The 12,827-nt window shown below is 36.3% G+C and overlaps 1 protein-coding gene across 1 annotated transcript; it reads left to right on the plus strand.

Moving 5' to 3' along the window:
• Positions 1–6,388: 6,388 nt before the first annotated feature.
• LOC101310787 lies at positions 6,389–10,472 on the plus strand. The gene is made up of 14 exons (XM_004295397.1): positions 6,389–6,551; positions 6,635–6,771; positions 6,905–6,960; positions 7,036–7,087; positions 7,197–7,307; positions 7,636–7,731; positions 8,418–8,498; positions 8,616–8,681; positions 8,766–8,879; positions 9,394–9,441; positions 9,511–9,596; positions 9,982–10,042; positions 10,157–10,280; positions 10,362–10,472. The coding sequence occupies exons 1-13, from the start codon at positions 6,389–6,391 to the stop codon at positions 10,244–10,246; spliced, it is 1,161 nt and encodes a 386-aa protein (XP_004295445.1). The 3' UTR covers positions 10,247–10,280; positions 10,362–10,472.
• The last annotated feature ends 2,355 nt before the right edge of the window (positions 10,473–12,827 follow it).

A 12,827-nucleotide genomic window follows, 5' to 3' on the forward strand; every position in this document is an offset into this window, starting at 1 on the left:
CTTACACTTTTAATTTCATCAGTTTACCCTTGAACTCTTCAATTTCTGTATGCCGTGACCAAATTCTCATATTCTGTTTAAATTGACCGTTAATTCTAGATACGGGTCTCACTGTTAAGGTTAAAATTGTCATTTAACAAAAAAACTAGTGAAAAAAAAAAAATCCTTCCTTTTTATCCCTAACTAAGTTGAAAATTTTCTAAACTTCGAGTACAAACGTAATTTAACTCATGAGATTGGGTCAACGTCAGCAATTAACGTCTGATTTGGACAGAAGATAGAACATTAGTCACGATTGAGAAAAATTCAAAAGTTTGAAGGGTAAACTGATGAAATTGAAAATATAGGGATTAACATGAAGTTACTCTCAAACCTTATGAGAGTAAACTGAATTTAATTCTAAAAGTAGTGTGGGAAATTTCACTGTTGAGTGAAAAATAGTCTGCAAATTACCCACGAATGCTTATAAATGTGGTTAGGTATATATTTTATTGCTTTTCACATTGTCTTTCTATTATGAGAAATTTTAAATACACACCCCTAATCTCTTAATACACACCCTTATTATTTTATGTTTCTATTGAGATTTTATAGGTAAGCTAAATGACCAAAATATACATCTATTATTAAAAAAAAAACTCGCGCTAGAAGTATTTTTTTCAACGTCTTCTACCCTAAAATCGTTGAAAGCACGTCTTTTCCCTTAACCCCAGTTCTTCTCCACAATTCATTTGGGTTGTTCTTTTTTTTTTTTTGTTATCCGTATCAGCTTTAGTTTGATCTTATAGATCATATTGTCAAATACTGCATCTTTATCAGGTTTAATTTGATCTTGTAGATCATATTGTTAAGTACTGCATCTTTATCATGACATGTTTTATCGAATAACTAGCTATCTATGTTTAATAGGTATTGTACTTTTACAGTTGTACTAGCTTGTGAATTTTGAAAACTTGTATTGGTGATTTGGAGTTGAGATATAACAATAATCATTTGATTATAAATTGAACGATGATAACAAAAATTAGACGAAATAATATGTAAAAAGAGATACCAAATAGTAAATATATATTAATTATATTAAATAACGGAATATTTCATAAATTAAGGGCATTTGAAGCATTTTGGGATGTGTATTAAGTATAATACTGAAATGAAAAATTTGATAAGTGGTGTATTAAATAAAGGATGTGTATTAAGATATTAAGGGTGTGTATTTAAAATTTCTCTACAATTTCTATGATGCAACTTTTAGACCGTTCACATCTACCAGACAATGACCGATATCAAAAACTTTTATTTCCACGAGTAATAGTGAAAAAGATTATATTCTAATCTTAGTTAGTTGCCTTCTCTCTAGGACCATGAAAATGATATGGAAATAGAAAGAAATTGATGCTTTTATTTTGATCCCTTAAAATGATATGCCTAGAACTCGAAAGAAATGTCGAAGTTCTTATCGATCAGTGTTTAATTTGAAGGCTAAAAGTAATCATATTATTGCATTATAAGCATTACAAATTGGCGATGCCAACATGCACTTGCACGTCATCTCCTCTTCTGCTTTGATTATATTCATGGTACGGATGTATATATGCCTTTGAGCCTTTCTGCAAATGGAATATTATTCCACTTAGTATTTAACTTTAAGAACCATTATAAATACAAACTACGATCATGGTGATTTTCATCAGACCTAGCTAGGTAGTTGTCAAATATACATATGCATCTATTTCTAATATAGTTGAGTACTTGACCGATCGAGATCTTAGTTAGTGCTTTTCGTGGGAGTCGTATTGAGCGCTTAAGGATCGGGTAATCTGCATCCTGAGGTTTAGAGCAGCTGCATGTCATATATCTATGTTTGTGTCTAGCCCTTGGGATGCAGATTACCTCATCCTCATCCTCATTGGCAATGCAAGACTTATTATTTGTTATATTGTTCATTCATACTTAAGTAGTTAAGGTTTAAACGACCAAATTATATTTGTTGTTTCTAGCCCTTGGGTTGTAGGCTCCTGCCATGCTCCTCAAACAGATAATTTTCTTTCTTTTCCCAATTTTCGAAATTTGAAATTCAAAGCCGAACAGATAATTATGCTGAAATATCTCTTTAATTTGATTTTCAAACGGTCTCAGGAGTAATCATATATAACAAATGGTTGGTTTCCATAACATCATCAGACGTTTTATATCCGAGATCCTGTTTGTGTTCTTCTTAGAGAATTACACTTGATACATTCGTAGGAGCTCTCTATTATTGGCCCGGTGCTTGTAGAACTTGGTTTACGATGGACGTACTTTGGTGGTCGGATCGATGCCTGCTGCAAGATTTAGCTAGAGGCCCTTGAGTACCGGTAGCCTGCAAACCTGCAGCTTCTACATGGTGTTTCGTTTCAAGTGAGCATCTTTTTATTTTTGTAATTTTCTTGTATCATACGTACATTTGAACTTAATCACTCATATATATCATATCAATCAGTTTTAAATGTATTTCTTACCTTAAGCTTATCACCTGATTTGCCAGGGGACGCGTCATTCCTTGCTCTGTATTTTTCTCTATGCAATCAAAATTTAAGTTTCTCAACCGTTAAGAATTCTAGCGGGCGCCTCTAAATTTTTCAGTCAGTCACAAATAATCGTAGTTACAAATTTAGAAGTAGCTATTCACCATTAATGGAGGAAAAAGTTCATTGAAAGTAAGACCAACGAGATCCGAATTCCAATATGGCTTTGAAGCTAACTTTGGTGAGTGTATGTACATCTATCATCTATGAAGCCATATTGATATAACGTTAATTACTTGGGTGTTGAAATTAACCCAACTGGAATGAAAACCAAATTACCTCTTAAACAACTCAGTGATTACGAGATTCATGTTTTCATGATTAGTGTTTATATATACTCGTTGGGATTAATCTGCTGAAACATGTATCTCCTAGCCTGATCGATCATTAGTACATATGTATCTTCACTATTACAAATTTCCTGATAAACAAATTTGTTTGTAGGAGTGTTTTCTTTTTTCTTTTCCGATTAACTTAATTGTATTGATGTTGATTTAGTTAAAGGAAACCTGGAAAAAAAATGATAATTTGTTGGGTCGATCTATTAGAGCAGCTCTCTACTACATTGCAAGAGTTATTTGGATTCAAATCCTCGAGTACATTTAGGGATAAACAGTTTTACTTAACTTTTAAAAGTACTATTTACCATCTAAAACATGATGCTAATTAATGTCATAAAAAAAATCTCAGAATGATACTCATTCTCTTTTGCCATCGAATCAATAAGAATTCATATTAAAATGAGAAACAAACACTACAACCGAAAGAGCAAAACAGACACAACAACACCTAAAGACACTTGAATATTTCTTGAAACAAGAAATTTACAAGAATTGGTTAGGCACTCTATAACTAAACCCAATACAACACTTAAATTAGCAATAACAAAATTAAATTAGCGATAACAAAATTAAATTAGCAACAAACAAAGATGATAAACAAATCACCCATCTTAATTTTGACTAGCTAGCTAGAAGATTCAGCGACTCTTGTTATCAGCCAATATTTCAGAGCAACTTAGCAATGTTGTCCTTGAGCAATGGCTTCGACTGGAAATCTTGATTATTTGCTAGGGTTTCAACAAATTCTCTTGAAACCAAGCACTTTTCTTCCGAGTACAACTTCTCCTGAACAATTGGGGATGCAAGAACTTGGAGACCTTCCTGATTATGCAACCCATGGCCTTTATTTGCCTGCAACAACCAATTAATGTCTAAATCATTTGATCTTCAATAAAAAGGAAAAACAATAAACAAAACAACTTATTTCATCAAACAGTTACCTTCACTGAATCCATGAGTTTGAGCATCGCAACTTGTGCCTGCAAGAATTTGATGTACTTATAAGCAGCTTGGAACATTTCAGCAGTATTCATCTTGCTCCCGCAGGGAACCAGCTTCCCAAGCTCATTAGTCTTCTCTGTTATCCTCCTCCTCCTCTCGCGTGCCGCAATGCTCTGTGGAGACAAGCTCACTCCTCCATTACTGTTGGCCTTCATTTTCGGCTCGGTACTAATAACCTCATTGCTTAGTCTATAATTAGCATACAATTGGGCTGCTGGCTGCTGTTGAATCTGAAATTCAGGAGGGGGCAGAGGTAGTTGAGGCCGCACCAACTCCGGGATGAAACTTGGATTTGGGACAAACCCATTGAAGCTGGGATGGAATTGCTGTTGGGTTTTCTGGCGTTTTGGGTACTCATCATGATAATAGTATTCATGATCGTCAAGAAGGAAATCTTGGTCACTGAAAAATGATTGGGAGAGAAGTAGTGGGTTTGGATCGTCAAGAGAGCTAGCTATGCTGTAGTCCAGACCCAAGATACTTGCTGCTGCCAGCTCATCCTGTTGGGTCTGGAAGCTAAACATTTGATCATAATCTGGGTTAGGGTTGGGGTTGTTATTGAGAAGCTGAAGAGACCCCCAGTCTGAGCAAAATGTAGTACTCATAGCAGTCATGGGAAGTTAAACTAGAACCTGAAATGAAGTAATATACATTAGCATGTAAAAGAGGAAACTTAACCTTCAAATGAATTAAGACATTCTCTGAGGTAGAGAGAGATAGATAGAGAAATACCTGAGAGAATTAGACTCTTTGTGTCTGCGGACCTTTCTGGTTTTTGAATTGCAGTGGACCTAAAGACTAGCAAATAACCGACTTAAACAAACACCTGCCTGCTGACTACTCTACTACTCGATCTGCTATATATCACTGACACACGCTCATCAACTGTTTAACAGTGAGAGAGAGATAGAGAGGAAGGAAGAGAGAGATAGAGAGAAAGGGAGAGAGATGCGGGAAGGTGGGCAGTTGGTTTCATTTCTTCAGGCGCAGATAAAGGAGGCGACGATGATAACCACCATCACCATCTCCTACTTGCTAGCATACACTAACCCCTGATTTGAGTTCTAATTCTCTAGTATCAGAGTACCATGTATCTCTGGTGCTAGGCAATAGAATAGGAACACCTCTTCAAGGGCCAGATGCGATTGGCAAATCAAAAGAAAGACGATACAAGATTGATTATGATTATCAAAATATAGACTACGTGGAGTAATCAGATCGTTTTGGATCACAAATATATGGACTATGTGATAATGCCCTCCCATTAAACCCTAACTCCCTTTTATTTCTAGGGTTTTATTTCGCTCTAACCGTTAATCCGTTACGATTGATTACTCATTTGATGGCGGCTGTTAATTCGATCACTGTATTTACACAATAAATTCTTAATTAACGTCCTATTGTATTGATATTGGTAGTTTTGTACGTACGTTGATTGCAGATGGAAATTAAACCTTCTTTTTATGATGTTTTTGTAACTTGCATTCAATTTCATTGAAGATCCTCTGAGGACTGTGGGAGTCTGAGCTCGATCATTAACAAAAGAGCTGGTAGCTAGATCGATCAATATGCCATTGCCATTGCAAATATTCCTAACCATTTCAATATGGGGCGCCTTTCAAATTACCAAGTATCAAGGAAACAGTTTTGTTCGTTTTGTGACAATAGCTTTAGACTTTCAATGCCAGATGTATTATGTATATATCAGTACTCGATTACGACTTCGGTCTTGGATGAAATAGTTGTGAGGAAATGGACGTTGTTTTTTTGTTGCTCAGTTGCTGTAGCTACCATGTAGAGAGATACAACTGTGCAGAAGATTAGTGTATGAAAATTAATAGTCTCCTAGCCTCAGGTTAGTTGATAATATAACGTACACTTATACATATGCTTGAGTGATTTGTGTGTTTGTATATACTTGCTTGTATTCATGCTCTAACACAATACTTACTAATTAACAATAATTCCTCGGTAACAAATAGTTACTCCTTTACTAATGTGCAACGAATAAAGTTTCTTATAAGAAAATAACAATGACTCACTTTAGTCAAACACGAATTACATATTACAAGAAAAGTCTGTTTACGTTTACTGATTTGAAGATGCGACTTTAACGTTGTCGATTATATTGTTAACTATCTAACCAATCATGTCATAATTCATCGACAAATAACAAATTTGATGATTTATTGTGTTTACGAAATTTCAGTCGCATCAAATATTTTATTGCCCTGCTCTGCGAATCTAACTCTTCCAAATTTGTTCGGAATAAAATTCTCTTCCTTCTTTTGGCAAAACAAAATTGATAAAAAAAAAAAGAAAAAAAAAATACTCATCTGGTACACACATGGGGATAGAACCGCTTTGTTTCTTGCAGCTTGAAGTTGAAGCTGCAACCCAAAAACCTCCAAAACCCAGAACCAGAAACCAAATATCTTCCCTGTTTCAAAAGAAAGAAACAAAACCCAGAACCCAACAATGCTCACCACTCTCTCAAGTCTCTGCCTTTGTCGTCCTCTCCGCACTTCACTCTTCTTCTCCACCCAAAACTTGCTGAGTACTCCCATATCATCATCCAGTACTTCACTTCATATTTGGTCTTGCACTTCATCCAGTTCCACCCAGATCCAGATTGCACCAGGTTCACTTTTGTCAATCCCAAAGCCTCATCAAATGCCTTTTTTTTGTTACAATTCATGACTTGGGCCGTTGTTGTTTTTGAAGCTACTGTGGAGCAGAATGAGGAGCAGAGCACTGGTGTGCCTAAAGTTGAAATCTTGAAGCAGAAATTGGACCTTCTTGGGATTGTCTGTGACAGTTCTTGTGTGCCTGGACACTATTGTAATCTACTGTGTCCCAAGGTATTGTCTTTAATACTCAATTGTGATTGTGTAATTTCTATTAGTATTGTGTAATACTGATATATAGTTATGTTGGTTTCATGTTGGATCTTCATAATGGCATTTGAATTTTCCCATTGTTTTGCTTAAACAGTGCAATGGTGGGCAGTCACTGGAGAGGAGCTTGTCTCTTTACATTGTCCAAAAAGGGTATAATGCCGATTCTTCTAGTCCTTTTATAAGTGTTAAGTGTGTTGTAATTGGTTTTGTGATTGTATGCGACAGGGATTTGGCAAGGTGGAGGTGTTTTCGGACTGAGTGTAATTGGGCAGACAAGGTAAGACATTTTGACTATGTAATTATGTTTTTATATACCAATCATTTCAAGAACTTGGAAGTCATGACATAGGAGACAAGTTACTTAAACTGACCTACCAATGTTCTAGGTGTTTTTAGAAGGCAAGGCAGGACACGATGAGGTGAAGCGGAAGATAGAATTCCAGCCGTTTAGGCAAATGACAGTGGAAGGCCTCAGGCTAGTACCAATAGGAGAAGAGGTACTGAAACTGACCTAAGAAGTGCGGATGCAAGTTCATGCTGGCATTCGAAAAATCTATAATTCAATTTGCCTGTCTCGACATGTCCTGTTCAGATATTAGAGTTATTATGATGGCTTGTTCTTTGCTGTCATACAATAGATGGTTATTTAGGACTATGGTGGTTAACAACTAAGGGTTTCTTTGAGTTCCTACTGTAAATAACTAAACATATGCCTAAACCAGGAGTACCATATGATTTAATTACTTAATAGACGTGCAAATGATGCAGTATTCTTGTGACTAGATAGTATTTTCTGAGATAAATAATCACTCTTGCATTATTCAGATAACAGCTTACTTCAGAGAGCGAAAGATATCTGCGGAAACTCTGTGGAGAAATGCTGTAATGCAACTTTCTAAGGAGGTGCAACGCTCTAAGGAGGTACCGAAACTTATCAATTGCTGGAACTACAGTATACTTATGATGAGTGACTCTGAATAAGTATTTTTGTTAAATTATTTACAAAGAATTGTGCACACAGGAGCATCAATGAAACTATTTTTCCATGCAAACCCTGGATATTCTATATGGTTGTCAGAATCCTCTTACAGTCTTAAACTTCCTGGTGTGATGTCATTGATTTCTTGAATTAACTGCGAGTTGGAAACTTAGTGTGTTTTTGCCAAGCTTGTCATTTCCTTCCAAGAAAACCAATTCAGATAAAACCCCGTTTCTGGAAGATTGGCAGAAGATTGTTGAGTCCACTTCTCAAACACATATATCCTCAACCATGACATAATTTGAGATTGTCTTTTTCCAACAAAATAATACTCTAAATATTCTAAATTGCACCCACTCAGAACTTTCCTCTTAATTTAATTGTTTGTAGCACAAACCACTTAATCTATATTCAGGATACACAGGAAACATCTGAGTTTGTTTTAATTTCTATAAGGGAATAACAGAATATGGTTTGCTATCCATTTATTATCAACAGAATAACCCTGTTCATTGTTGGAAGCTCTTATATTTTTCTAATTCAAGCACTAACCAATGCATCACACATAATTATTATGGCTTTCAAGATCTTCAAAGAGGTTGGTCTTAAAACTGCTGAAATTTTGCAGGATGTCATTGCATTTACTTATAGACACAAGGGACTACTTGTCGGTTGCAAGTACCGGACCCTAAAAAAACGATTTTGGACGGTAAATGTGCCTAAATTTTCTTTGAAATTTGGATAATAGTATGTACTTCTACGAAGTGAATCAAATGTGAATGCCTTCTAATTGGAATTTGTTGAATTCCTTTTATATGATAATCAGGAGAGGGGTTCAGAGAAGATATTATACGGAATTGATGATATAAATGATGCAACTGAAATTATCATTGTGAGTTCAATTTTCCGTTATTTGTTTGGTTTCCTTCTCTCTTCCCCTCCCACCTTACTTCTGTGATTCATGTGCTGCTCTTAGGTTGAAGGTGAAATAGATAAGCTTTCTATGGAGGAAGCTGGCTTCTTCAATTGTGTGAGTGCTCCTGGGGGTGGAGCAGGAAAGGATTCTCCTATATTGCCCTCTATAGAGAAGGTGTGGGTTGAATACTCTAGAGTCTAGAGCCTGCTGTTTGTAGGCTAGAGATTTTATTTTTATTTTTTCTTTGGTTATTTCAAGTGAGAAATTTAACGTGGTATATGCATCTGCTTTCTTCTCGTAACAAGTGATTGAACTGCTGAACTCTAGGACTTTAATAAAAAAACTGTGTTTCTATGTCAAATATGAAGAAAAGATAAAAATAATGTGGACGAGTTCTTTCCTCACCACGCAGCTCAATAGGTCTATACAGAATTACAGAGATAGATGCATGGACTACTTGCATGGTTGCATATGCGTGAGCTGGTATAGCATTCATGAGATGTTTATATTGTCTTGGAATATCAAATCTTCTAATCAGGGAAAGAAAAAAAATGTTTCTTCATCAAGTGTTATCATTCTCATGTTTGAGTTTAGTTGACAATTATCACCCTTGTTTTTTTCATTATACAAGCTTTGATTGTCAGAATGGGGTTTTGTTAACTTGCTTTCAAATATCCATTTCAATTAGGACACGACATTTCGGTACCTGTGGAATTGCAAACAGGAGTTGGATAAGGTTTGTAAACTGTTACTACTCATTCAAATAAAATTCCTTTGAATTGTTGTTTGACTCGCTACTTGTTAGGTTTCTCGGATTATCCTGGCAACTGACAATGATGCAACAGGCCAAGCTTTGGCCAGAGCATTAGCACGCCGCCTCGGGACAAATAGGTTAAGTTTCTGTTGTATTTGTCAAATCTATTAATCTGTATGTACGATAATATTTTGTATGCAACTTGTTAGAAGAGTGGCTTTTATTTTCATTTTAAATTATTGGTGGGAACTGAAATAGTGCTACGGAGTGCGAGTTTCAAGACCACTGCATTAATTGTTAAAATTCATGAAAACTACTGAACATAAACAATTTCCTAAACTTGGCTCCTTGATTTTTCTTTCTGCAATACCACACCATTGTAGCTTGTAGATGTGCTTCACGAAATGCTTATTCTGGTATTCCTTGAAAAAAAATAGCAAAGGGGAATATGCTGTATTAAACATGGATGCTATACATAATACATCTGTCCACTTATTTCTTTTTACTTTCATTGGCTGTCAGATGTTGGCAAGTAAGCTGGCCAAAGAAAGATGAATCCAGCTGTTTCAAAGATGCTAATGAGGTTTTCTGCTTCCACTCTTTTCTCATACTCTAACAACTGTTGTTTTTAATCTGAAAATATGTCTGTGATTTCTTTGTAGTTACATTCTACCTAATTATTGGCTTACGGATGCAGGTTCTCAAATATATGGGTCCTGATGCTTTGAGAAGGGTAATTGAAAGTGCAGAACCATATGAGCTATGCATCTCAGAGACTGTAGTATAAATTCAGACTTCAGATTGATCAAGTATATGCACAGGTAGAAACACCGGCTCGTAGCACACAAAGTAAACTTGAAGGTTGTAAAGTTTTCCCTGGATTTGACTTATCATTGCAACAGGGATTCCCTTTGGTTTAATTGAAGAGAAGAATAGAGAAGATTAACAATCACCTACTTAGTTTGTATAGGACAGAACTTGCAAAATTGCAATACAAAATTTACCAGATTGGGAAATAGAAATAGGTTTAAGTTATGGGACTCAACACCCAAATCATTTTGTAAATTAAACTCTTAGCCCTGCAAATTGGAATTAAGCCTCATTTTGGATTTGCTTAGTTGGCTAATCAAAAGTTTCATTGAAAAATCCTACCAATCAAAAATGGGATTACTTGGGTCCACCTCAGGTTGAACCTAACAAGCTTCTACCTCATAGTCATAGTACTCTTAGAACTACTGGTTTTCAAGACAATCTGTTCAAACCAAATTTAAGCTTGCAGACTTGTAGAGTTGTAGTTATTCAGTATATTGTATTAAACAAAGGAACTCGAATAAAGTCAACTATGGTCAGACGGTAGGAGAGTGGAGGGGCAAATTTGCTTTCAGACTCTGAAAGTACTCCTAATTTAATTGGGAAATCATGATGTGACTGGAAGTAGAACAATATTGTTGATTGACTGAGATGTTGATGCCCATTATCTGGATTCAGAAGGGAGGATTTTGCGAGGATTTTCCAATGAGATTTCAAATGATAATGCATTTCGTTCTGCAACTTCAGTTTCCTCTGAGAGATCAGAATGGCAACATAAAATGCTCAAGGAACTTGTAGTTTTATCAATTCAAGGTCCTAAGTAGCTCATCCGACCCAGTTATGTCAATCACTGTCATTGATTTCTCCTGGTTGATTTACATAGGTTGCAATCTGATGTTAGGTTCCCTCCCATCAGCTTCATGTTGCAAATACAGGATCTTCCATTCTCTGTCGTATAATATATCTATAGCAAGGTTATAGTATACTGTATGCCTTCCTTCACTGAATCACTGCTATGTTTGGCTTTGTGAATGTTTCTAAGAAACAGCAGAGAAAACGACTTGCCCCGAACCACGAACGGACTCATCAGTCGATGTGATTTACTCTAGTTTTATTCTGTATAATAATGTATATCAAATAAATACATTTGTATCATATACCGGAGTATTACATCTCCAAATCAATCTTTGCTTCGAGTTTCAACCAAGCTAGAACATGTCTGTAATAAGAGAATGAAGAATGTTTGATTGCCTTACCTGAAAAAAATAAATTAAACCCTCACTGATTCCTTGATGAATCGAAATCATGGTTTCCACGGCGTCGGTTCGAGAGATTGAAAATTCCAAGCGAACAGAAGAAGAGAAGCAAACTGGAGAAGAAGCAACATTGCGTTTTGCGAAGAACAGTCGAAACTCGAAACTAAAACACTAACACATAAGGTAAAAAGTTTATATTACCTCCATGATCCAATTTATTTACGGACGCGTTTCCCAACGTTCTTGACACGTCTCTGGCCGTTTACGACACGTTTTCGAGAATAGATTCTGAATCTACAGAGCACTAGGTACGCAATGGTATGGCCAGAAAAGGCTGTTGAAGGACAGAGACTGCCGAATACGACCGCATACGTCTCCATAAATAAATCGGATACCTGGGGACAGTAATGACGTTTCGTCTCTAAAGTGTAGCTTAAACACTAACACTAAGGTCAAAAGTCTATGTTACCCCATGTTCTAATTTATTTACGAACGTGTTTCGGGCCGTTTACAATGCGTTTCCGAGAATAAATTCTAAATCTACAGAGCACCAGGTACGCGATGATATGGCCGGAAAAGGCTGTTGACGGCCGGAGACTGCCAAATACAGCTGCATATGTATTCGTAAAAAAGTTAGATACTTAGGGGCGGTAATGACTTTTCGTCCCGTTAAACTAAACACTAACACACAAGGTAAAAATCCTATATCACCCCCATATTCCAATTTATATACAGACACGTTTCCAAACGTTTCTGACACTTTTTCGGCTTTTTCTGACACGTTTCTGGTGTATCAGAGAACATATTATGAATATACAAGGAACTAGGTATACGCGATGGTATGGCCGGAAAAGACTGTTGACGGCCAGAGACTGTTGGATACGGCTGTATACATATCAGTAAATAAGTCAGATACCTGGGGGCATGGGCATCAATGACTATTCGTCCCTAAAGTGTTAAGCTAAACACTCAAACATTAAGCTGAAAAGTTTGTATTACCCCCACGATCCAATATATTTACAGACGTGTTTCCGGTATTTTCAAGAACAGATTTTGACCCTACAAGGGCGGGTACACGATGGTGTAGCCGGAAAAAGCTGTTGACTGCTGGAGACTGTTGGATACGTATCCGACTATCCGTAGATAAGTCGCATACCCGAGGGCAGTAATGACTTTTTATCCCTAAAGTGTTAAGCTAAACACTCACACACACTAAGGTGAAAAGTTGGTATTACCCCAGGATCCAATTTATTTACAGACGTGTTTGCAAACGTTTTCGATGCGTTCCCGACCGTTTCGCGT

Source organism: Fragaria vesca, linkage group LG3, assembly GCF_000184155.1.
Source record: "Fragaria vesca subsp. vesca linkage group LG3, FraVesHawaii_1.0, whole genome shotgun sequence".
NCBI lineage: Eukaryota > Viridiplantae > Streptophyta > Magnoliopsida > Rosales > Rosaceae > Fragaria > Fragaria vesca.

Coding starts and splice junctions, on each gene's coding strand:
- LOC101310787 (XM_004295397.1), top strand. CDS start 6,389: ATGCTCACCACTCTCTCAAGTCTCTGCCTTTGTCGTCCTCTCCGCACT. Junction 6,772..6,904: donor GTAATCTACTGTGTCCCAAG/GTATTGTCTTTA, acceptor TTGCTTAAACAG/TGCAATGGTGGGCAGTCACT. Junction 7,088..7,196: donor AGTGTAATTGGGCAGACAAG/GTAAGACATTTT, acceptor CCAATGTTCTAG/GTGTTTTTAGAAGGCAAGGC.